The sequence below is a fragment of the Festucalex cinctus genome, chromosome 20 (genome assembly GCF_051991245.1).
Source record: "Festucalex cinctus isolate MCC-2025b chromosome 20, RoL_Fcin_1.0, whole genome shotgun sequence".
Taxonomy (NCBI): Eukaryota; Metazoa; Chordata; class Actinopteri; order Syngnathiformes; family Syngnathidae; genus Festucalex; species Festucalex cinctus.
This window is the reverse complement of record NC_135430.1, coordinates 15776808-15803154: the sequence shown is the minus strand read 5'-3', so window position 1 is coordinate 15803154 and position 26347 is coordinate 15776808. Positions and strand designations below refer to the sequence as shown.

Sequence of the window (26347 nt, the reverse complement as noted above, 5' to 3'; positions counted from 1 at the left end):
CCATCACACTTTAAAATTAATAGATTGCCAAAAGTTACAATAAATTTGATATTCCCCATGGCATGTTAACAGTAAAACATCTGTCGTGGTCTTGTTCACAATATAAATTAGCTTATTCTACATGTAACATCAGCTAAAGGAATGAAATATCAAGGGAATACTAGTGGTTTGCTTCTTCTGAAGGATACATTATTAAGTACGACTTAATTTGATTATTAATAATGAAATATTGGGCAGAAGTGTATCTGTTGCATTCGGGATCAAACATTGCTGCATGGCAACATCTCTTGGTGGGATGCCAAGTGTCACATATCCAGACTGCAGGTTTGATCCAACTTTCAACAACATTCATAATTTCAGCCAGGGCAATTCAATGCAAGTGTTATTGATTGGTGGAAAACCTGGGTCCGAAAAGTCTGGCTCTGCCAAAGGAAGCTATAGTGTAATGACCTCTCACCATGTTGCTGGGACAATTAGTGGAACTGCAAGGGGAAACGCTTTGGAGATTATTTCTCGGCGGCTTTGTGGGGTCAGTGGAGGTAAAGGGAAGGAGTGGCGGGGGCTGGCGATCAAACGTCTTGATAAAACAAGCTATGAAACTGCCTGTTGATAAGGTCTCCACATCAAACAACCAAACATCGTGTTCTCCCTGCCACGAACACTAACAAACCGCTAAAAGTCGGTTCATGGTCAGCCACAAATGTATGACAATGTCTCTTACTTTTTTATTAACTCATTCACTCCCAGCCATTTTCACAGAAGCAATCCCGTTCGTTCCCGGCTGTTTTACTGGATTTTGACTGATTTTGCAAGGCCCACAGAATATTGTGTTCAATTGCTATAAAAGCATGGAACCTACCAAAAGAAAGATTAAAGTCTCTTCTTTCATCAGGAAAAAAAAAGTATGTTTCTGTTTCCGTTTTGCAGCAATTAGCATTAGAAGAGAGATAAGTTTCATCAGTTTTCACAAATCTATTTAAAACTGTAAGTAATTTAGCTTTTTTTCTACATGGCCCTGGTTGATCTCCTTTGCTCTGCTGCCACCTGCTGGCCGTTTGTGTAATAACTACAATTTCTGCAACCGTTCTTTGCAGTTGAGAGGCTTGCAACAAAGCTTTCTGTATGCTCCAGCATAAAAAAACAAACAAACAAACAAAAAAACGTATAAATACGTCTTTGGGACACTTAAAACATTTAAAAAAAAAAAAAAGCATATTTACACATTATTGGGAGCAAATGAGTTAACCATTTGCCGCCATAGCATCCGCTTTTTAAAAACCCAAACCACCTTTTCACATTATTTTAGGTTTTGAAAGAGCCGAAAAATATTACTTAAGTTCTGAACCTTTGGACTTCCTGATTGAGATCCAATGTGAAGTGGACCTTTTAAACTGTAGTTTCTGTTTTCCCATAGAACATTTCGAAACAACATTTTCAGAATATATTTCAGAAATACAACTGAGTATTAGGGCCATATATATATTTTTTTTTTTTGGGGGGGGGGGGGGCGGGGCAATATTCTGAGAAAAAAAAAAACTTGCAAATTTGCCACTTTAGAAGCTCGCAAATTTACAAAAAAAATTCTCGCAAATTTGCCACTTGATAAAGTGGGCAAATTTGCAAGTTTTTTTCTCGGTATATTGCCCCGCCCTCTAAAAAAATATATATTTATATGTGGCCCTAATATGCAGTCATACATTAGTGTAAAAACACTTTAGCCACTATGTAAAGTTATATACAAAAATAATAATACAAAAACTACTCATCCTTTGTATAATCTTGATGAGTCGCTCTTAATTAATGTTCTAGCCTGTCATACACATGGAAAACTGTTAACATCTGTTGAGTAATATTTAAAAAAAAAAAAAAAACAACTTTCGTACTCACCATAAACCAGCTCACTGTGTGTACTAAGAGGTGAGCCTCTTCACATTAAAACAAAACACAGCACATTTTAAAAATTCTATTCTTCTATTGATGTGAAATTGTCGGCTTTAGTCGCATGGTACTGAATTGTTTATCATGTTCCTTTAAGTTTCTATTATGATTTATGTTCAGCTTTCCTCGTGTGCCTCCCATTATCTCATCAAGCATTGTCCTGCCCACCTGTGTTTGTTGACTTCCTCGTGTGTCAACCTATCAGAACCCTCTGCCACTTGTGTCTTGTCCAGCTGTGTCTCGTTGTGTCAATTAGTGGGTGTATTTAGTCTCTTGTCTCCCCTCTGTCTATGTCGATTCATTGTTGTTTTCCTTCCGTCATGCTGCCAGTTTTTTACACCATGTTGTGCTCTGTTTGACTTTTGGAATTTGCGTTTGTTTTGTTTAATTAAACTTCCTTTTGTTTTTTTGTTTTTTTTGTTTACCTCCTCGGCCTGCTTCTATGCTTTTTGGTCCACAATCACACCCGACAATATTAACTTTTCACTGCTGAAAATTGTTCAGTGAGTCAAGTATGTTCCATTGATAATGTTTCATTTTTTTGTGACATAGATTTGGTTCCAAATTGTAGGTGCAATATTCAAGAGACAACCACAAAACTAGAAAGCATCTTCTAAAGAGGCAAACGCATAAGCAGAAGATTCATAGAGTTGACACGGAGCCCCCTCCAAATGAACCCCGCGTCACCCAGCAGTGCCATTTCATCAAATTCTCCCGAGGTGTTGATTTTCCACATGCGATGCTTCACTAACCGCGGCATTCTCATAATTGCTCTGCTGCTCTACCAACGCTGGGCCCATCAGTCAGAAAGTCACTCATGGAAATAAACAAACTCTGCAAACATCAAAGAATATTCAGAGAGGGAAGAGATGACTGAGACAGATAGCTAGGCAGACTTTTTGTTGGGGGGGGGGGGGATGAGAAAGGAGGTATATGGACAGTGAGTCAAGTTCAAAGCTGGGGGGAGGGTGGCACAAACGGGCTCCCTCCACCCCGGGGGACCTCGTCTGCCATCTGTGCTGTGGCCCTCTTGCGCTGTATGGCAAAAGGCTGTACGGGTGGTAGAGGAGGTTGTTAAAAGTCTATCCCAGCGCCCTGTGACCTTGCACAGCAATGAGTGGGGAAAAAACAGCTGTTGGCTGCATGCACAACACCGTGCCATGGGCCCGCAAACATTCGCAGGACGCATCCATGCAGCCTCGGGCCTTTTCTCTTTCCACTGTCTCATATTCGAAGGTTATGCAACAAAAAATGGACATTAACATATCCACTTTGAAGTTTTTTTTTTTTTTGCTGTCCATTTTGGATTTGTAATATATAAACCCCCCCTCATCCATTCTAGTTAGTGACATCACCAGAGCCCTGACTGATGTAACAAAAAAAAAAAAAAATGCTAGCATCATTATGTCACTACATTAGGTCATTTGCCCTTACATAATTCAATTCAAACACAACATTTTTAGCAACTGCTGTCATGTCTTTTTCCGAAGACGCTTGTTTAAACATCCAAAAGGCCAAAAATATTGAAAACTTGTATTTTATATGCTGATAAAAATCCAAGTTAAACGTTTTTTTTTCCATGGTGCAAAGGATAGAATAATAAAATTAGATTGATAAAAATCTGTTCAAAGCATGCACTACTAACAAAAACAGCAAGCAAAATTAAAGTATTTTAAATTAGTGCTGTCACTATTAAATATTTTTAGAATCAATTAATCATTAATCAGATTTGGACAATTAAAAAAAAAAGACTTGATTGTTCAAATAGTTGTCGATTAAATGATTAATCTTGACAGCTCTAATTTTATTGTAAACATATTTTTTGTGCATCTTGTGCTCTACTTTCCAAAACACAAGTTCCTAAAGTTTTAGCATTTTCTACCATTAGTATTTTGCTAACCTACATAACTATATTACACATCATAATTATTCACATGTAGTCCACAGATTTATTACAACTAAAACATTTGCATTGTGATCCTAAGCTGTAAATGAACATTTTTAAATGCACATATTATAAAAATGTGTGGAAGTTTATACAGTCAAGTAACCAGCTATGTTTAATAAAAGGTCACAGTAATTCACACTTTTGCCTTGCTCATGGTTGCAGATATCTGTATAAGTCTCAGTACCACCCTCCAGTGCTCATGTAAAGAATTACATCCTATTAAAAGACGTTTCTTCCATCCTTGTGGCTGATGAGAATGAAAATAAAACAAACAACTGGGATGTCAAGTCTTTAGCTGTTTGGCTGTTTTTTATTTTTCAGCGATTCGAGCAAGCCCTTGATCCGCTCGCTAGCAGGTTCCATTTTCCTCTTCTTTCGACTTTTGACCCCCGTGACCTGCGAAGGCAGCAGGAGGGTCGCTAGTCCCCATGGTGAGGGGGCGCGGCCCCCTTTGGGCGCGACGGCGTCGCCCCGCTGGAGCAGCCAGGCGCTCTCCTTACACAGAGCCACAAATCGTTCCAGTTGTGCGTGGTTGACGTTCTTGCTGACGTTCAGGGCTGTTTCGAACGGGTTCTGGATGTGCAGCGCCGACGCCTCGGGCTTGTTTTGCTCTTTGCCCTGAAGAGAGGGATATGTTAATGATCAGTGCTGCATGTAGTTTGTAAATGGCGCATCACCATCTGGGGCACCAAATGGACCAACTCTCTCCAGGATATCAAAAGGGAGAAATAAATATGGATATGTGTGCCCTTGGAGGACACTTTAAAAGGAAATACAAAATTCACACGCCATGTGATGGAAAGTTTCTATTAGAAACTGATTCAAACGCGGGCTGAGGCTCTCGCCTATCAAACAAATCATCCATATGAGGTTAGGGGGAAGTCAGACAGGCAACGCCATTTGTCAAAGGAGTGGAGCCAACCAGAAAATTGTGGCACAGTAAAAGCTGATTTACAGCTGTTCCCCCAGCAACGAAAAGCCTCCAGGATCAGGTCATGGCCACATTCTACCTGCAAAGCTTCCTCACTTGCGTCAAAAGTCTCACATCGGACCACAGGGTCGATCTTGATCAACATCAATTCATTAAAACACCAAACACATCTTGTCCAGTGTAATGCACAGGAGACACAACGGGTAAACGGATAATAAATGAATTAATTATTTTTATTACTTATTATTTTTTTTCAGAGTGCAGTAGTGAATTGTATCAGTCAGTTCCTTTTAACTGATCTCTTATCAGCCGTCAAATTGTTGAAAAAGACCAATGCCGTTTTTTGTCAAAATACAGAATAAGGGTGCCAATAATCAATCCGAATGCCAGAAACCGAAGCAATCAGAGTTGAGCTAAGCAGAAATGATGTACACTTCTGCAAAAGAAGCTGAATTATTGTGAGGTCTGCTTTTGGGTAATCAAAGTTAAGATTCCAGCTCCAACAAAACACAAATACTGTAATACTGTTATCACTGCCTAGTACACTTTGTATCCGGTTTTGATTTCGCTTTGGTTGTTGGGGCTGAATTAGCATTGAAGACAGCACTCGCTTGTTCACCATTTGCGATTTACGACACTCCAAAAAGGCAGCAGTTGTCGTAGCGCGACCCCGTCGACAGACGAGGCGATACATCAATGCCGGTGAAAACGCAACCTCCTTGGTGGAGGTAAAAAATGCTTTGCAGCCTGATGGAGTTCCTAAATTTGATCTCGGCTCAAGGGCATCGGATCTCACAGGGCCAGCATCAATCAGACAAGACAAGGGCAGCTGTCATCTGCGTGGGCTGGCTGCCTTCACTATCAACAGATCTGCTTGATGGAACTGAGCACCGGGATGTAATGACGGGATGCCAAGTGGAGATTTCCCGGTTGAGGTAAGATGCTAAACTGGTAGCAAAAGCAGCTCATCCAATACCAGATCGTTTTCATCTTGTTATTTTTGCGCAACAGATAATTAGGAGATATTATTAGGTAATTTCTTATTAAGCGCTTTGGGTGTTTATTTACTCAGCAGCGAGCACACAGCCTCTACTTGGGGAAATGAGCTTATTATAAATGTTTGCACCCAAATAATGATGCTGGCAGCACTGTGGTGTAATGGTTAGCATATCTGCCTCACAGATATTATTTGAGATGGATAAACTGGGTCGATTTTCCTGCTTAACTCATATACCACAAATGCAATATTAATCAGAATGCCGTGTTTAGACTTTTTTTGGGGGTTGATTTCCCCATTGTTAGGTACTATACACGGGGGAAAAAAACAAAAAAAAACAAAATGTAATACAACAGAATTTGACCTTTTATTTGACATTTTTTTTTCTGTACGTTAAAAATATTGAATTTACACAAATTGATTTTAAAATGTTAAATGTAAAATAAAAGTCATTTTCCGTTATTTTACAATATTTTTCTGGCACCCCAGACGCTGGAAAATTAACATTTTTTTGTTTGTTTGTTTGTTTTTTAAGAGAAAATAATTTTCCATTTTCCATTTCATATTTCACAGTATTTTTTCTGGTGCCCCAGATGCCGGAAAATGACTGTTTCTTTGAATATATATTTGTTTTGTTCTTTGTTTTTTACAGTGCATGTTGTTTTACAGCTTTTGCACACTGATTTCTCATGAAATTATGCTAAAAATTTCAGCTTTACATATGCAATACTGGGTTATAGATTTTTTTTCAAGATTCTTTTGACAGCACAGCAGTCATACATACCTTTCTGATATTTATGGACTTTTTACTGAATGCAAAGCTGGCGTAGAACTCAAAGAATTCACAAAGCAGTTTCTCTATGACAAAGAAAAAAAAAAAAAAAAAAAGTCACGTTAGCATCGGTGTTGCATTCAACCGCATCCACGCTACCGGGCTCTCACCGAGTGTTTCCGTGTTGCTCTGGAGCTGAATCCTGTCGAAGTCGCTGACAAATGTGCAGTCGTTCCCCTCGATCACGCTCTTGTCCGCGGGACCTTGTGGGATGTAAGGGGGGGGACACAAGGTAAAATGGCGGTCTTTAAACGTCTATGACGGTTATAAATAAGGCACAGATGGATGGTGTTGATGTTTGCGAGGAAAAGGAGTGAAAAAAATATGAAAGGTCACGGATCATGCCCTTTTCATATTGGCCGGTGATGCCCTTCACCATGATGAGGTGCGTCTGTGTGTGCTCATGCAAGTGTATCCAAAGGAGGCTGGGTCATCGACCGTACCAGACTGATGGGCCTTTTATTGTGCTGTAAGCACTGTGGGTGATCGAGACTCTGCTAAACGGGGTAAAGGCAGCGAAGCAGGTGGTGGTGCTGGCCAGAGTGGAGGCAGGGGGTGGTCTGATTGCTTTTGGAGGGCAATTATCAAGCAGCCAAGGTGAAAGTGAGGGAGAAATGTGAAGAAGGTTCAGTTTACTTGCAGCAGTCTGCTGTGGTGGCGCTTAGCCATATTAGCTCTCGATATACATGGTAAATCAAAAATTATTGTCAATTGTTCATCAAGTTGAAAACTATCCATGGAACATTTTTATTACTGTGCACTATTTACGAAAGGTCCCAACAAGTACAGTTAATCAGTTTCGGCAGCAGGAAGTCAGAGCACACTTACGAAAAACAAGAATTATGCATTCACAAGTTTTGTTTATTTTAACAAAAAAAAAAAAAAAAAAGTTGTGTGTGGATGCAGAGATTTCTTGCAGCAGCCCGCAGACATAACCACCATTTTATGATGATGATGCACTTTTCATCTCAATATGAATAACTGGGTTGCTAATGTTCTGCTGAGCTAATGCATCTGGAATTGACAGTCTGGACAAGTTCTTTGTTGTCTATGCATTTATTATTTTGAACATGATGTCTCAAAAATGTGTTACCGCCTTCCAAGACAGCCTGCATTGTTTTTGTTTTTTTTTATTTTTCGAACAAGGCACACTGTCATAGGAATTTGAACATAATGTGAAGCTCGGAAATTTTAAAAAGATTTTCACTTTATATAGGGTGTTCCCTTGTTTATCGTGGATGTTAGGTTCAAAAACTACCCGCGATAATAGAAATTCGTGCTAATTTAAAAAAAAAAAAAGTTCCCGTTAATTATATATATATTTTCGTTTATTATATATGTTTTTTTGTTTTGGTATGATTTTTAATTTATAATATGTTCTTTTTTCATGTATTCATTTTTTCCCATTAAAAGTATTTTTTTTAATTTACTTATTACAGTATACAGGACAGTATATATTTTTTTTTCATTTATTATATTTTTTTCCATTTTAGTATGATTTTTGGCTTATTATGAATGCTTTTTCATGTACATTAATTTTTTCCCAATAAAAGATTTTTTTTTATTACAGTATACAGCACAGTATATATATTTTTTCATTTATTATATATATTTTTTTCATTTTGGTGTGATTTTTAGCTATTATGAATGCTTTTTCATTCATCATTTGTTGTTTTTGTTTTTTTCAACCTTTACAGTCTTTTTCTTTTTTTTTCATTTAGTTGTTATACAGCACAATATATATTTTCTCTCTCCGGAATGCAATGTCGTGGAGCGACGGGACAGACACCGTTGGAAAGGTTTTGTCGAGACGAATCACCTAATAGAAAAATGTGGTACCTGCAAGTTCTCGTAGACGGTCCAGAGTGGGGAGTATAGAGGGGCTTCGCCCCTGCAGGAAGAACACCACCATGACTGTGAGAGAGAAGTTGGTGATCCAGGCGCCTGGGATGTTGCTGGTCACTCCGTGCGCTCGGGCCCAACATCTCACTGTGAACACCAGGTGACGCACTCGAGAGTCCAGTTGGCCGTAAAGGTAAAGCAACTCTGAGCTCTTCATCGCCACCCTGTGGGGAAAAAGGCTGGTTGACGACTAGCGCTATTGTTGCTTGATGATTTGATGTAAACATTCACTCAACAATGTGAGTATGATTAACACATCTTGCAATAAATACAAGGACCTGAGAAAAATAAATGATCTTTTATAGTCTTGCCTCAATTTACTGTGATTTTCCAACCATAAGATCAACTAAAAAAATAAATAAATAAAAAATAAAAATTGGCCAGGATATGAATATTATTAGGATTGCCGATAACCGATATTTGGAGCCAATATTTATTTTTCACTAAAAGGGAAAATATTGAAAATATCTAGCTTTTATTTATTTTTAAGCATGTTTATTATTGAAATGTTTAGGGTTGGTAAAAATATTGAACTTAAAAAAAAAAACATTAATCAATAGACATATTTGTTTTAAAAACCTAACAAAACGCTCAGGGATCTTCCAGAGACTTCAAAATTTAATAAATAATAAATAAAATAATATGTTTCATTAAAAACTTAAAGTAAATAGCTCCCTGTTGTTTGCTACAGTAAATAAAGATTATTTTTTTCAAATTTCAAGTTATCTAACGGATTAAAAATTTACTTAGTTTTAATTTCAAACAAAAACAGAAGGTTCAGACAGCATCTATGAAAATTTAAATTAGTTCCCTGATTTTTTTTCCTGAACACTTTTTTTTTTCTTAAGTAGGTCTATCGGCCGTATGATTTTTCAAAATGGCCGATGCTGATATTTGTCAAAATGCTGAATATCGGCGCCGATAATCAGCCCAGCCGATAATCTGTCTATCCCTAATAGTTATATTAAACTATGTAGTGTAGAAATGTAAATTTTATGACAATTTTATCACCATTCAACTAATTGCAGATACTATATTTACAATTTTGACCAACCGTTTGAGGTATGGCAAAAAAAAATAAATAAAAAAAAAATAAAATAAAAATAAAAAAAATTATATATATATATATATATATATATATATATATATATATATATAGGGGTGTTAAAAAAAATCGATTCGGCGATATATCGCGATACTACATCGCTCGATTCTCGAATCGATTCAATAATCGGCAGAATCGATTTTTTTTTTTTTTTTTTTTTTTTTTTTTTTTTAGGATTCACACCTTGAGCATGGAAGAATGTTATATGAACGGCACATTAAGCCTTAATATTTTTATTTTAATGCTGTTCAAATGTGAAACAGATTGCAAACTGTTTGTGTACAGTGGCTCACGGTTATAAGCCTCAAGTTTTAGATAAATATATTCATACAAATCTTACAGTGTACATGTACAAATTTACTGATAGTATTTTCTAAATTTGAATGGAAAAAAATCGCAACAATCGACTTATAAATTTGTATCGGGATTAATCGGTATCGAATCGTGACCATTCGTATCGGGATTAATCGGTATCGAATCGTGACCATTCGTATCGGGATTAATCGGTATCGAATCGAATCGTGACCTGTGAATCGTGATACGAATCGAATCGTCAGGTACTAGGCAATTCACCCCTAATATATATATATATATATATATATATATATATATATATATAAAATAATAATAATAATAATAATAATAAAATACATGTATACACAAAAACTAAATAAAAATAAAAAATACATTTAAAAAATTTTAATCTCTATCGTGTACATTCCCTGACTTTGGACTGAGAAAAAATATTAACACTAGCGACACTGAAAATGGCATCCAAAACCACCACTAGAGAGCAGTCTTTTGATTGTCATGGTATCTTCATGGGTTATAGTTTGCTACCACTTTTTTTTTCTTCCTGTTGAGACATTCACTTGCACAAGCATTGTCACCACAGTATAGACAGGAAATTGTAATGGCCGAAAAATATCTGTGAACAAGCGATGAGAAAAGTCCCGAATCCACCCACAATAAGCACCCTACAACTATTTCCTTTGAAATTACACAGCGGTTTGCTCTGTATTTGCTTGCATGTAGTTGTTTGAGAGGGCATGTGTCACATTGAGTGGGATGTCAACAATCTAAAGAGTAAACGGAAAGATAAACACAAAGCGTAGTTTCAGTTACGCAAGCACCGGACTGAATCTCCACCGCCTACCTCGTTTTTAGGGTTTTCACTATGCCATTTGTGGTTACATCACAAGAAAGAAATGCACATTGGCATTTCGAGACCTCGAAAGTAGGAATGTGGACGCTGCAACTAAAAGCGTATGGGAAGAGGAAGGAGACCTGTTGTTGGCGGTGAGGTCACACTGAAAACCAGACGGCTGATGGGCAAAACGGACCAGGGGGCATCGGGCATTGAGGATCTTCTGCACACCAACGCAGCCTGGCCCAAACTGGTCCACACATTCACCAATGACAGACAAGATGTTCTGCGTGGCGCTGCGCTCTGACGAGGCCCGCTTCATCTGGTACTCCAAGGTCAAACCGGATTTTCGCTAAACAATGAAAGAGATGTCTAATCAGACGTAAAAAAAAGTGGCACACGTCACTGACGAAGAAGGATATTACCTTTACTAGGGAAGCTCGATTATGAAGAAAATATTAATCCTGATTATTTTGGTAATACTTGAAATCACAATTTTGTTTTGGTACAAAACGAGAAAATGTTTAAACAAAAAAAAACACACAAAAAAATCTTTTAAACACTATTCTACAAGTTCATTTAGGATGAAACTAAATTTATTAAATTACCGGTAGTTATTTTAAAATTTAAAAAGGTGCAAATGTATAAATTTAAACAACTCAAGCAACTCACAATTAGTATTAATAATTTATTATGTATCTATTAATAGATTAGGCTGATTTTATAACTGTGGAGTGTAAAAATTGAAATTGTAATTGAATTTTGATTAATTGCACAGACCTAACCTGGACCAGCTGTTAATTTAATATAAAAACACATAAAATATTTATTCTTTAGTATTTACTCTTATTTACAATTTGACTATTATCCACAATTTAGGACATACATCGAAAGCTTTCTACAATGGTCGCACCATATAATACAGTATTTTCAACTTAAAGTTATGAGGCTAACAATTAGCCATCTAAACAAAACAGCTAGCTAGCTACACAAGTAACATTATAATGAAAAAATAATATTTGTTCGACAAAATGAATTAATTATTTTTTTCAGGTCATACTACATGATGTCCAAATATAACCACTACATTCCAGTTGTGAAAAATTTAACTTATTTACATCATGAGAAACCCGTTAGCTGCTCCCATGTGAATGATACAAACGTCTGCCTTTACATATATTTCAATATAAAAGTCCCAAATTGGTTATTTCTTTAGGGTCGTGCCATGTGATAATTCGGAGGATGGACATCATCGGAACAACTTTTTTTTTTTAGGGAATAAGATACCATTTATATTTGTACTTTTAATGTTCATTGTTAAAGTTAAACAAGATGGAAGTGGCCCGGCGAGTTTCTGGCAACCAGAATCATCATTGCCCTATTTGTCCTTACCATCTTTAAATTCCTTCCGCTGATGCCATCTAGGTCCAGAAACATGTCCAAATCGCAGCCCAGCTTTCCAAAGCCATTCACTGACGAGCCAAAGGGTTTAATGGAGCACTCGGGAAAATAAGCAGCGGCGATATCTTTGAGCAGAGAGCACACGAGGAAGCGCAGCCGACTGTTTTCCTCAGTTAGCTGGTAGGCTTCTGTCAAGGAGACAATTTGTTGGTCTATCTGAGGGGAAAGGGAGATATGTACCATATCGTAAACATGTTTTAGTTGTATTAAAATTTGAGGTGTATAACAAAATGGGGTCGTACAAACGGTACTAACACTCTCCTCTCGAGAAAGTCTCTGAATAAGCTCGTTAATGGGAATAGCAGTTTGTGGGTGGTTCTGTTCACTGGACTGCTGGCTGGTTACTTCTGTCAGACCTCTCAGTGTCATTAGTCTTGATTTATAAGGAACCATTGATTCATGGTTGTTACTGGGGATACTGGCACCATCGAGTAACGAGGAAACACTGTCCTGTGAAGCAAATTCAACCACTGCATGCATTCCCTGGAAAAAGAATCACAAAAACAATCAATGTTGGACTTTAGTTAGCACATTTTCATAGTGTTATTAAGATTTGTACTTACATAGCTTTCATACGTGAAGCACTTTTTAATATCACCATGTAATGATAAAAATTTGAGGATCTTTTTCTCATTGGTCCTGTGGGGGCAGTTGATGAGAACAGATCTTTCTGCCTCTTCTTGTCTTTGGGCTTGGACAGCGTAAAAAGACAGACGTCCATCCTTTTCACCTGCTGAGAACAGAAGCAAGCAATTATTTAACAAATACTTTGTACCAAAATGCATTCATATGTTTGCTGTTAGGATGAGACTGTTTACTATAGATGACTGCTGATTTTTGTTGTTTTAAAGGGCGATAGACGTCTACTGTACTCACATTTAGAGCATAATAGCGTAATGCTCACAATTGCATTCACAAAACGACGCATGGCGTTTGAAGTACTGATATTATAACGTAAAGACAGGATTTTTTTTATTTTTTTTTTAACCCCCATCAGGTATGACTCATTTATTACAGTACCACGTTTTTACCAGGTATTGGTAACCTTAACTTATCTTAACTTATCGGCTTGCTGGAATGTTAACTTTACTAACCGGCTTCGTCCTTTGCTGGTGGGTCGGCATGGGCTGCAACAGCTGTAGTTCCGACTCTTCTGTGAAAAACTATGTCCACCTTTTGGAGGAATTGTACGAGTTTGCTCCTTCCACTCATATGTAACCTGTACGCAGCAATGGAAGACGCCATTTTTGTTGAGGTACGACGCATGCGCTGCTCTACTGCTTTGCCCTTCCGACGGCAAGCGAGAGACACCATATTTCGGGATTTTTTTCCACATAAACAACACTTAATTTTAAGTTACTTACTTTATGCTTACTTACGTAATTGAAATTCAAATATATTTTACATGGTAGTGTTACATGGTAACTGTAATAACATTAAATAAGTGCTTGATCGTGCAACGCTCGGTTAAAACTATCGTCTACATGTTTCCTTTATTTGGTTGTAACGATTAGTTGCCACAAGCATTATTAGTGAACGAAAATGGTTGCTATTCAGGTCAGAAGAAAACGGAAAACGAAACCCATATGTAGGCGTGCTCAAGGTTGACGGCTGACGGGAAAGGCTGAAAACGCATGCGCAGATACATTTCCAGTGTGTAGTTCCTCAAATGCAGCAGATCGGTCAACACGCAGGCAGTCTGAAGTGGACGCTACTGACGCACTTATGGAAAGAAGTCGTTCTTGATTCCAATGGTAATGTCACACTCTTATTTATTTAAAAAAATATATATATTTCTGGCGAAAGCTGACATTCAAGTTAAGAATGATCTACATGGCACCTGTTTTTTTATTTAAGATGATGTAACGGGACAGTAATTTGTTGACATTTATTTTCAATATCAGTCCCTTATTATCCCTTTATGTTTTGAAATATTTATATATTGGCTACCACAAAATTGATGAGTTGACTGTTGAGGTTGCCTTCAGCAAAAACAGCATACCTGGTGAATAGTTCAGTTTCTTTTTCGCTTTGGTGCTTTTTCAGGGAATTGTCATCTGTAACAGACAAACAAGCATTCGCCATGTAAAACAAATTATTACTTTATTTATGAATGAATCTATTTGACACAGGCTGGTGTTTTCATATTCCAGTGAGTGGGACAAGTCCACGTCAACAAAATGGAGTACAACTATGATAACCACATGCAACTGCTGTTGGCCCATATGAACATTGAAGACATCATCAACGCAGCAGAGACGCTCTATCAGCTCGAAGGAGAAGAAGAAGTAGACGGTGGCTTATCATCTGAAGGTGACAGTCTCTCCCCTGTCGCAATGGATGGGAGTGAAGAGATTGGAAACTTTGTGAGTCGGGAGTCGCAGGAGGCGTACTCTGATGGGGATGGAAGTGTCCGGCATGGGACAGTGGCAGACCTCCTGTCCTTTGTCAACATGCTTTCTAACATACAAGAAGCAGCACTGCAGCACCTCTCAGAGGAGATGGGAGTCCTGCTAAATAAAGTGGGTATATTTTTGGATCTCTATCAAAATGAAACATTACCTGACAGCCTAACAGCCTAGACTAAAAATGCATCTTTTTTAAAAAAAAAGTAATTTGTCTTCATTTGCAGCACGATATGGTTGTAAAGAATGGGCGCTATAAGATCAACAAGGATGTACTCCTGTTTCCCTGGCAATTGACCTACAAGAATCGTGGCGCTGACCTCGTGCCTAAGGGTTCCTTTGGGAAAGTTCACTTAGCTCAAGACATCACGACCCGAAAGAGAATGGCTTGTAAACTGGTACGTCCTGTTGGCAAATATTTGGCATTACTGTGACTTTTTTTCCCCCCCGACCCAAACGAAAAACCAGTGTCAATCGTTTGGCTTTCTTTTAAACCAAAAGAGGAACAGAGCTCTTTGGGAAAAAAAATGGCAATATTGCAAAATGAGAAATGGAAAGTGCACTAATGGAAACAACTGCGTTGAGCTTTTGTGACTCGTATATAAATATGTGTTTAACTTTTATTATAGTACTCACGTGCACACGTGTATATTCAATCGTCTTACAGGGAAAATATTTACAACCTCGGATTTCCGAGTCAGATAAAGCTATTGACTTTTGTGCACTGTATAAACACGCGCACACTCACAGCCAATACTGTGGTGACATGCTTACTGGCACTGATGTGATACCTGTATATATTTAAACACTGATTTCCCGGCCATCAGCTGACAGTGTTTGACAACACTGTTATCATTTTATTATGATTGAATGGCTGACCTGCTGTGTAGTAAACAATATGAAGCCTCATGCTTTCATCTTGTAATCTCGTATAGCACACTAGAAATATTCTTTATTCTTTATTCAATTGTTAAAATCAAATCTCGACAGTCAATAAAAATACTGGCTCCTTCATGTAGGGCTGCTCTGTTATGGAAATCATAATATGGCAATAATTGAAATCACAGTTATATATTTTTTGGTACGAAAACAAGAAAATGGACGGTTTGCACATTTAAAAATATTTAAAAAATAAATAAAATACAAACGCTATAATTATGTAAGTTCCTTTTGGACCAAACAGAATTTATAATAATATAGATTTATAATAATAATAATAATAATAATAATAATAATAATAATAATAATAATAATTATTATTATTATTATTATTATTATTATTATCATTATTATATAAAACTTGAAGGTGCACTGTGCAGTAGGGCAATCATTTAGTTTTTGGTACAAAAACAAGAAAATGTTTAAACAAAAAAAAAATTAAAAAAAATATTAAGACAAATAAATTTTTTTGAAACACTATAATTAATTCAATTAATTATTTTAAAATTTAAAAAAAGTTCCGAATGTATAAATTTAAACAACTCAACTTTTACGATTATGCTGATTTTGTAATTGTAGAGTGAAATAATTGAAATTGTTATTTAATTTCGATTAACTGCACGACCTTCATGCTCGAGTTGAGATGACAGATTGCTTAGTATCTACTTGCTGTTAAAAAAGCAATTTTGATGTACTGTCTTGATGACCAATAAAACCGTTTAAAAATAACATTCCTCTTAATGAACTGAAGAATCGACGCCTTGTTTTTCCACAGATTCCCATGGAGAACTTCAGAGGGGCCGAAATTGAGTTCCAGGCTCGCTTCTGCCATGAGAACATCGCCAAGCTCTACGGGGCTTTGCTGTGGGAACAGAACGTGCATCTTTTCATGGAGGCCGGCGAGGGCGGGTCGGTCCTAGAGAAGATCGACAGCTGCGGGCCGATGAGAGAGTTTGAGATTATCTGGGTGACCAAGCAGATCCTTCGGGGTCTGGAGTATCTTCACTCGCACAGTGTCATCCATCACGACATTAAACGTAAGAGCAAAAATGACAGGCACGTTAACTCATTCACTCCCAGCCATTTTCACAGAAGTAGTCCCGTTCGCTTCCGGCTGTTTTACTGGATTTTGACTGATTTTGCAAGGCCCACAGAATATTGTGTTCTATTGCTATAAAAGCATGGAAAGATTAAAGTCTCTTCTTTCATCAGGAAAAAAAAGTATGTTTCTATCTGTTTCCATTTTGCAGCAATTAGCACTAGAAGAGAGCTAAGTTTCATCAGTTTTCACAAATCTATTTAAAATTGTAAGTAATTGAGCATTTTTTCTACATGGCTCTGGTTGAGCTCCTTTGCTCTGCTGCCACCTGATGGCCGTTTGTGTAATAACTACCATTTCTGCAGCCGTTCTTTGCAGTTGAGAGGCTGCATCAAAGCCTTCTGTAGCAAATGATTTAAGAGCCTTCTGTATGCTCTAGCATAAAAAAAAAAAATACAAAAAAAAACGTATAAATACGTCTTTGGGACACTTAAAGCATTAAAAACGTATTTATACGTTATTGGGAGTAAATGAGTTAATAACACTACTATGGAACGTATTCTCACGTACATTTATCATCTCTTCTGTCTTTAGCCAGTAACATTGTCCTGATGTCCGACAAGGCTGTCCTGGTGGACTTTGGCCTCACAGTGCAAATGACAGAAGACCTGTATATCCCAAGAGATCTGAGAGGAACCGAGGTAACAAAACAAGTGACTATAGTCCGACTTTAAGTTCTGTTTTCCCCCTGGCTCGACCCGCACGTGATTACAAGAAAAGGTCCTGCACTCTGACCAGCTTTCTTGGTGGAAAGTCCCAAGGCAGGCTCCCAGTAGAAAAAAAAAACTGAGAAAGAATGCTTGCAGACACTTTTCTGTTCACGCCAAAATTACACAGCAGGCTGGAATTTCCAACACGGAGAGAGAAGCTTACTGTGTTTACTTTCCAGTTTCCACGCACGATTACTTTTGACGCACCCTGCGTGGGTCTAAAGGTTCACTCATCCGTTGTCACGGGAAAATACTCACTATGCACTTGAAGCACTTTGTTTTCCTGTTTGTTGTGTAGAAGTGAAGATGTATTATTCTGCAGCATGATGCCCCCCCCCTTATTTTGTTCAGATGTACATGAGCCCAGAGCTGGTTTTGTGTCGCGGACATGATACCAAAACGGATATCTACAGCCTGGGAACCACCATCATTCACATGCAGACTGGCAACCCCCCCTGGGTTAGAAGATACCCACGCACCGCCTACCCATCGTACCTCTACATTGTACGTATTTTTTTTTTTTTAAATGTGCACGCCTCAAAGAATGTCTTAATGTCGCCATATGTGACAGATGAGCCAACACGGTTATTTTCAAAGATGATCAGATCTGTTGAATGTGGCTCGGTTACTCACTTCCTCTTGAAACTGTTGACAGAGAATAAGGAAGCAGTGTGATTCAGTGGTGCGTATTAATCACCCCCAGCCACCCACCTCGTCGCTTTTTAGCAGGTTTAACAAGTTAGCATCACTCAGAAAACAAAATCTAGGTCACTGCTTTGTAGTTGTTTTTGGGGATTACTGCAAAAACGTGACGTCTTTGTCATTTTCCCCACTCCCCTAGATCCACAAGCAAGCACCCCCCCTGGAGGACATAGCGGACAACTGCAGCCTGGCCATGAGGTCTTTTCTGGAACGAGCTCTGGAGAAGAATCCTTCACTTAGGAGCTCAGCGTCGGAGCTGCTGAAGGATGAGGCCATCAACCCGCCCAAAGAGGACCAACCCAGGTGCTGGAGTCTGGACTCGGCCCTGGAGGAGGCCAACCACGCCATGCTGTACCAGCAGAACCAGCAAGATGACACCACTCAAGGTATTTGAATGGTTTTAGGTATAAATAATTATTAATACTACTAATAATAATAATAATAATATCCTCCTGACAACCAGGAAAAAAAATATTGTCCAATCACGTTTATTTTGATATTCCCCAATCTTTGTGGAGTAACTGGAATACTGCAAAAGACATAAAAAAAAATAAAAAATAAAAAAGTTTTTATTTTTAAGCTATGATGTGTCCACTACAGAGTAAAATTTTTTTTAAACTTATATGCTAAGCTCAAATACAGTTAAAATTATCACAAAAAAAAAAGTTTTTATTTTTAAGCTATGATGTGTCCACTACAGAGGACATTTTTTAAAACTTGTATGCTAAGCTCAAATACAGTTAAAATAATTCAAACAATACTTTAATGAGTCTTATAGAACACATGCAACAACATTTAAAGCCTAAATTTGTTCATTAAAACGTGTTATACAATTACTTTTCCTCTTTCCTAAAAAGTGCTTCACTGAGGGAAGCCATTTTCTTTTTTTGATGCATTCAAAGGTAGCAAAGCCCTACACATTTGGGATCATTGGAAAGCTCTGAATGTCCTCTATATAGCACAGTTCATTCAATCGTATGCACTGGGTGGGAGATATTCAAGTTTAAAAAGGTCCACTACAGAGGACAAATTTGAATTGCTGTTAGTCAGGATAATAATAATAATAATAATAATAATAATAATAATAATAATAATAATAATAATAATAATAATAAATGAATAAAAGTAAAAATAAATGCAAAACTAAAAAACAAGATTAAAAAAATAAAAATAAATATATAAACGCAATTAAATATCAATCAATAAATAAAAACGCTCTGCTCTCACATGTATTTATTTCATGCTGCAGACGCTCTATCAGGAGGAAATGTTATTCAAATGAGGGGGCGGTCCTAAGCTTGTCTTGGGTCGGACTCCGCCGTTGCAGTAGATAAGATAGTCATCCATTTTTGGAGCTCTAAATTTTATCTCCATTCAAAACATTTTTGTTGTATTATTTATTTATTTATTTATTTATTTTTTAATTTTTGCAGTTTTGGTCCTCCATATTAATCATGAAGAACTATTATGCTGATTTGTTTTCAGTTGATCAATTTCCACACATTAATTTCTATTATGTGTATATTTTTCACATTTTCCCTCCAGACTCTTCACTCTATGCTGAAGTTTCCGGCCCCCTGAAAAGGAATGGCTCCTTATACCTCGACCTAGGGGCCTTGTCTGGCTATTGCCCGCTGGTGACAGGACCCCCCACTTCAGAATATGGCTAACATTTCCAGCATTTATGCATGCGGGTGACCTTTGGTTTAGGTCAGCTAATAATATACAAGAAATCCTTAATTGTCCGACGATCAGTGCTTATCGCGGAGTAATGGACTGCTACAGGGGACACCGCTCACTGATGACCTGTTTATAAGACTCACAATGACTAATTAGCTTATCCTCGGAGATGGATTTGGTTTATGTGACTCACAGCACTGCAGGTCAGTTGTTGGATGAGGCACATTTGTATCTGTGTGCGTGGATTGTTGCTATCAATCGTTAAGTTTTAATTTTAAAGGCTTTTATGATGGTGTGTCATGTCGAAATGTTTATGCCTGTATTATAGTCGGATCTGTATTTTCTTTCAAGTATATGTGCACACTCTGGAGTCATGACTCATTTAGTCCTTCGTGGACTTCCTCATTTTAATTCCTGTGGAATATAAAAATCATCATCATGTGATACCCAATTTGTGTTTTGTACATCCGGTGAGATGAGCAAATCTGTGCTTTTTTATTAAATTCAATGATTCAAACATGTTTTGTTTTCATTGCTTTACATTTACGAGAAATGGGTTGTTTTGAAAAGGGTGTCAATTTCACTTGTGCTGCATGGAGACTAGACCAGCTGATTTGGTCGCCAGCCAATCAAGGTCACAATATTGTAAAAAAAAAAAAAAAAAAGAGCTCATACTAAAAAAAAGCACAATATTGTGCTTTTGTATAAAACATCAATGTTATGTTATTATTATGTATTATTATTATTATTATTATTATTATTATGTTATGTTTGGACATATTGAGTTGATTCACAGGCATATTCATCTGACAATTAGCGTAGATTTTAAACATAGAAGGGCCAAAACATCCCTAATGAAAATTAAATTGCACTCAAAAACTAGCCACCAGAGGGTGCTAGAACTGCACAAATGGAAATCAACCTGACTTTTTTTTTTAACAGATGTGTTGCATTTAAATATCATGAACATGACGACGAGGATACTGTGGCAGTTTTAATATCACGATATTGCGCTTATCGCTACATCCCTGGATCTGAATATTAAATGTAGTCTCCAGTCAAATTTTGAATTATTGCAGACAGTGTTATAATATTAATAATAAATGTTTGTACATGGTTCTAATGTGGCACTTCTGATTCGGATTTATTTTGTGCACAACATAACACATTTATTTTTTGCAATGCAAAAAATATCTAAATATCAAAAATGGAAAATACTATCCTCTGCAAGTTTTGGCTGACTCATCCCCCAGAAAAAAAAAAAATGTGCAGCTTTACTGAAATTGTACCCCAAAAGATGAGATTAATCTGTGAGAGCTTTTATGTCCAGAGCACATTTATGTATTAAATGACACATATTCAACATAAAACCTTTCAAACATACATTTTTCATGTGTAAAACATTTGGTGTTGATCACAAAAAAGGCAATGTTTGAATTGTTATAGTCTCTGAAGAATAATTCCAAATAACACACGGGTGAAAAAAAGAAATAAATATGCCAATGTTGTTGTCAATTTATTAGTAACTGACAAAAGCAAAAAGAAAACTGACACGTTGGCTCTTAACCGCAACTCGAATAATGTCACGTTCCTCTTTTGAACCCTGTGACATATGACAGCGGGGGTGTTCTCATGTGTATTTTTTATTTTTTTTTCCCAAACCTGAGTCACATTTGACCAGAGCAGCAGTGACGGTGATGTAAAGTAGTTCCCAAATAAATGTCACAGATGAACCCTGCCATCTGCTGATAACAGATATTACAGCTGGGATGAAGTCAGGTTTTTCTTGTGCAAAACAAAATGTGTACAAATAAATATGATACAGTATATTACTACATTATGGCATACATGTTCCCAAATTGGATACTCCGTGACTTATAATAACTGTGGTGGATTATTTTCATAATGTAAGTATTTAATTGGGATAAACCATTAGTGCATCCCACTGAATGACAAATAATTATTTTTTTCCCCTTTTATAAATGTTATGGCATGTTCAAGTGAGTAACTATAAATTACAATTTCACTTTATTTTCTCTCAATAATTCAATTCAGAAAGTAAAACTCCTCTAAGTGAAACTCATTTATGACACAAATTCCTTAAACATACTTGGAAATACTTTTCAGAAACCCAATTTCTACTTTTAATTTTCAAATAAAGTACATTTGTCTTTAATCGTATGGACTGTAAAGCTTCTAATTTTATTTCTGTGAAATACAATTTCAATTGAATCATTTTACGTGCATGTTTTGTTTTTTTGTTCTTTGTTTTTGTCTGCATTTAAGTTCAAACTGTGCATCCCGTTGCATTCGCTTATGAAATGTATTTTTTTTTTTTTTGGCACTGCCTTGTTTTTGATGAACATTTAAGCTACTACATTACTGTGCTATGAATCATGTTAACTGCATTGTCTTACTTTTACCGTTAGATGGCAGTCGAATCAAATGCATTATCGAAGAGTGCGAATAGGTCGCTTGCACATGTCGTCACTTCCGCCTCGGATCTCTCAAAGTCACGACTGACGAGACGTACTGGTGAGCATTTTCCGGTTGGGACATATCAATAAGATTTATTCTGAAAGTCAAAAGCGGATGTAGATATTCTTTTACGACTGACTTGACAATTTAAAAAAAAACATAGCACCTGTTGTTTAAAGCAGACGCGCGCGCACGCATAAACACTGTCACACGCGTCCACGCGAAAGATAACGTCACTCGCCGCTCGACTCCAACCAGGACCGGACTGGGATACATACGAATAGCTTCGCTTCCCGTGGACTATGTTTATTCATTACTAACCTCCCCTGGATCATCTTTGCGCGTTTTGAACGTCCACAGAAGCAATGTTTCCGGATTCTGCATCGGGTTCGTATCTTTGTGTGATTTGGACTTAACTCGTGCAAAGTTTTGTTTTGCAAAAGGACCAAGCTTATTTGTTTTTGTATGCGCTTTGCACACAAGATCAAATTCCACTACTACTTTTTTTTTTTTTATTCAAGTGCGTAATATTGTTGTGACCCATATCGCTCAGAAGAGTGTCTAAAAAAAATAAATATACATTTTCCGCATTCAAATGCGATCTGTTTGCAATTCTCGTGGTTCATTCTAAAATGTGACTTGTAGTCTGGATCATCGTAATTATGCAAGAAATCCAAACATTTCGGCATTCGACTTTGTGTTGTTTACAAAGTGGCGTATGGTCGTCTGTCATTTGTCACACGTCATAACTTTTAAAGAGATCAAAGTGGAGCTCGGATTTTTTTTTGGGGGGGGCGGTGTCAGACTATTACTTTAGCAATGTATTTCATACTTAATTGGTATAAAATAGTTTTACTTCGGTTTAAAGAAACACGACTGACAACATTTTTGTCAGCTTTGTATTTGTTCTTAAAGCGCTTTATAAATAAAGTTGAGTTGAGTTGAAAGCCATTCGGTCCAGGTTTCCATTGATTGGAGTTGTAAGATGGCATTCTTCTTGTATATTTAAAAAAAATAATAAAAAAAATAAAGGGGGAAAAAGCAATTTGACACCATGCAGTTTTTTTGTTATTGTAAGAGAAATCATACTGTAAAAACAATACGTCCCACATATAACACTCACTCTTGTTGACTTTGCAGAACCTTTCATCCTTATGGCTGGCCTGTGTTAGGTTTGAGGCCGGAGTAGAACCACAGGCAGACGGGGCTTAAAGGTCACAGGGCCATGCTTGCTGCCATGTTGCGCCAGAGCACTGGCGGCGGATCCGGCGGCGGCGGCGGCGGCGGCGGTGGCGGAGGAGGAGGAACCAAACTCCCTCTGGGCATCTCTCGATTTTCCAGCACCAGCTTGAACAGCGTCACTTTGGGCTCGTCTGTGTCCGACAAGGTCTCCAAGGGCCGTCCAATGCACTCGTCCAACCTCGAAAGCCTCACCTCAGACCCGAGCTACATTTTGCAGACAGTCAGCGACGTACGCAAATTTGCTGATGTGTTGCTCCAGTTCAGAGGAGTTTTCGTCTCCGCAGGTATGCTTGGAATATAATGTCTTTAAGAGGTGTTTCTTTTAAGGGGAAGTCAACCCCCATTTTTTTTTTTTTTTTGACAATATCTTCTATCTCAATATGGTATACTGGTTAATACTGCGTGAGTGTAATATGAGGTAGCACAGCAAAATCCAGCCGTTTGTAATCTATCTCAGGGGGCGGCCATTTTGCCATTTGCTGTCGACTGAAAATGACATCACAGTTGCTCAGGTCTCAGGTAACAACCAATCACAGGTCAGCTTCGGAAAACAAGTGCGCTGTGATTGAGCCCTGAGCAACTGTGATGTCATCTTCAGTCGACAGCAGGTGGCAAAATGGCCGCCCCCCCGAGATGTATAAAAATGGCTGGATTTTGCTTCATAACTCATATTCCACAAATGTAATAATAATATACTATATAATCCGAATTTCATGTTTTGACGAGTGAGGTCACATATAACATATAATTGTCAAGAAATGTTTAAGGTTGACGTACAATTTAATCACCATAATTCTCACCTGGTTGCTATTTTTGTGCTCTGTCCAATAAGTCAATTTCTACATTTTATAAATACTCTATTTAAATACACCTTGGCCATGTTTTTAAATTGATAACACACAAATACTGTATAAGCAGTATTTAACTCTTTGACTGCCAAAACCATTTAACAACGATTAGTAAAATCACGATGTATGGCTGCCATAAACGTGAAATTACGTCATCTACATTTTTTTTTTTCCCTTCAATGGACGGAGCAACATCTAAGTGCAGTGCTGCCTGGTAAATGGATTGTGGAATCAAAAACACCACATAACTGTGGCCAGCAGTTGGCAGCATTGTGTCTATTTTCAATGGGCTGCTGGTGTTTGGAATTACAATGAAATGTGACGGAATCTGGTGGAACCTGATGATGGCGAAAATGACACTATTTTTTATTTCTCATAACGTGTGGCAGTAAGAGTGTTAAAAAAAATAGCCGAAGAAGCTATAATTTTAACAATTCTGCAATGTAGCGGGATTGCAAATTGAACTGTGGGGCTTTTACTGTATAACTGAATGTAGCTGTCAACCAAGTGTTGTGTACACACTGGTGCTTTCACCGCCATGTACACACCCCGAAGACAGTGTACCTATTTTGTCCTGTTGTGGCCTTGGCTGCGGGGCCAATCAACTGGTCTTATCTCTCTTTTGGTTGGAGGCTATTGCTCTCTAACTGGTAAAAACTGCTGCTGACAAAGACTAGTGAAAAGAGAAATGTTTAATGCAGTTTTCATGGGGGAAAAAAATTGATAGACGTTTCAAATGGATGGAAAATGGAACATTTCTTTGTTCTTCTGCAATACACCTTTGACATAAATAGGTGACTTAACACATTCACTGCCAGCCCAGCAAAAATGCATTATTTGACGTCTTTTTCCGTCAATGGCAGTCAATGAGTTAAGATGAGATGTAACCTTTTTAAAGAGCTCAGAATTGTTCATTCGGTAGTCTTACCGATTCAACGTCTTGTCATCATTGCTCTTTTTTTTTTTTTTTTTTGTGTATGTGTGCGTGCGTTTGCGTGCGTGCGTTTGCGTGCGTTTGCGTGTGTGCGTTTGCGTGCGTTTGCGTGCGTGCGCGTGCGTGCGTGCAAATACGTATAAATTTATACTCATTCATTCACCTAAAACCTTATAAATATCCCATTACCCTTCGCCTTAACCAGGTACTTCAGAATCTTGCCAGAGTCGTGAGGTTTAAATGGTCAGGAGACCAGAGAAAAGGTCAGAAAAAAAAGAAATAAAGAGAAAAGAAAAAGATGAGATGTAACCAAAATTGATGGATTTTTAAGCAAAATTTGCCTTAAAAAAAGAAAAAAGGAAAAACGGATGCTGCAATATAATCACAAAATATATTGGCACATTGTGTTTAACACATTCACTGCCAGCCCAGCAAAAATGCATTATTTGACGTCTTTTTCCGTCAATGGCAGTCAATGAGTTAATGACCACTTTTGGGTCTTTTAACTGCCGGGGGTCCATTTTATGTTGACAAAATGAAGGGGAGTCATCTTTCAGACCTCAAATTAAAATGTCTTGGGAATGTGTTCAGTCAACATGGGCTGAGTTATGCGGATGTGGTCACTTGTTGTAGATGCTAACATGACTGAGTATTCCCATTAGGGCTCGTTTTAGCTAAACGCAGGAAACGACAGATTTGAGAGCCGGAGTTGGATGTTGAAAACAAAACCCTCCACTATTGAGGAAAGTATTAAATAGTACAATTTGCCTCAAAAACATAAAAAAAAAAGTCTGCTTATTGTCAAGGAAAGGATATAATATTCACTCAGTCGCTTAAATTATTGTTAAAACTTACATTGATCGTGAATTGGTCGAAATTAGTAAATGTTGATTAATCCTGTCTTAAAGCAATTGAGGCAAAACGATTTAAAGGGGAAGTCAACCTTACACATTTCTTGACAATAATATGTTGTATGTGACCTCACTCGCCTAAACATGACAAACATGGAATATGAGTTATACGGCAAAATCCAGCCTTTTTTAAAAAAT

At 37.5% G+C, this 26347-nt stretch overlaps 3 protein-coding genes across 6 annotated transcripts in view; 2 read left to right on the top strand and 1 right to left on the bottom strand.

Moving 5' to 3' along the window:
- Window positions 1-4176: 4176 nt before the first annotated feature.
- mtpap (mitochondrial poly(A) polymerase) lies at window positions 4177-13590 on the bottom strand. Of its 2 annotated transcripts, none has more exons than XM_077509473.1 (9): window positions 13356-13590; window positions 12825-12994; window positions 12517-12744; window positions 12193-12417; window positions 10941-11152; window positions 8486-8712; window positions 6757-6849; window positions 6599-6672; window positions 4177-4504 (listed from the first exon to the last, which is right to left on the bottom strand). In XM_077509473.1, the coding sequence occupies exons 1-9, from the start codon at window positions 13573-13575 to the stop codon at window positions 4178-4180; spliced, it is 1776 nt and encodes a 591-aa protein (XP_077365599.1). In that variant the 5' UTR covers window positions 13576-13590; the 3' UTR covers window position 4177. The 2 variants fall into 2 exon arrangements, with proteins under 2 accessions (XP_077365599.1, XP_077365600.1); XM_077509474.1 differs by having other exon boundaries at window positions 12825-12991.
- A 186-nt stretch (window positions 13591-13776) lies between these two features.
- On the top strand, window positions 13777-20313 carry map3k8 (mitogen-activated protein kinase kinase kinase 8). 2 transcript variants are annotated; one of them, XM_077509475.1, is made up of 8 exons: window positions 13777-14015; window positions 14415-14783; window positions 14894-15064; window positions 16381-16642; window positions 17239-17345; window positions 17766-17918; window positions 18256-18502; window positions 19662-20313. In XM_077509475.1, exons 2-8 carry the CDS (start codon window positions 14442-14444, stop codon window positions 19784-19786), a joined length of 1407 nt encoding a protein of 468 aa, XP_077365601.1. In that variant the 5' UTR covers window positions 13777-14015; window positions 14415-14441; the 3' UTR covers window positions 19787-20313. The 2 variants fall into 2 exon arrangements, with proteins under 2 accessions (XP_077365601.1, XP_077365602.1); XM_077509476.1 differs by having other exon boundaries at window positions 14394-14783.
- Window positions 20314-22483: 2170 nt separating this feature from the next.
- The window catches only part of arhgap29a (Rho GTPase activating protein 29a), a 36689-nt gene continuing 32825 nt past the window's right edge, over window positions 22484-26347 (top strand). For both annotated transcript variants that reach the window (XM_077509279.1, XM_077509277.1), the window contains exons 1-2: window positions 22484-22661; window positions 23415-23800. In XM_077509279.1, the coding sequence (XP_077365405.1) occupies window positions 23500-23800 (301 nt within the window). In that variant the 5' untranslated portion in view covers window positions 22484-22661; window positions 23415-23499. The remainder of the gene's footprint in view (window positions 22662-23414; window positions 23801-26347) is intronic.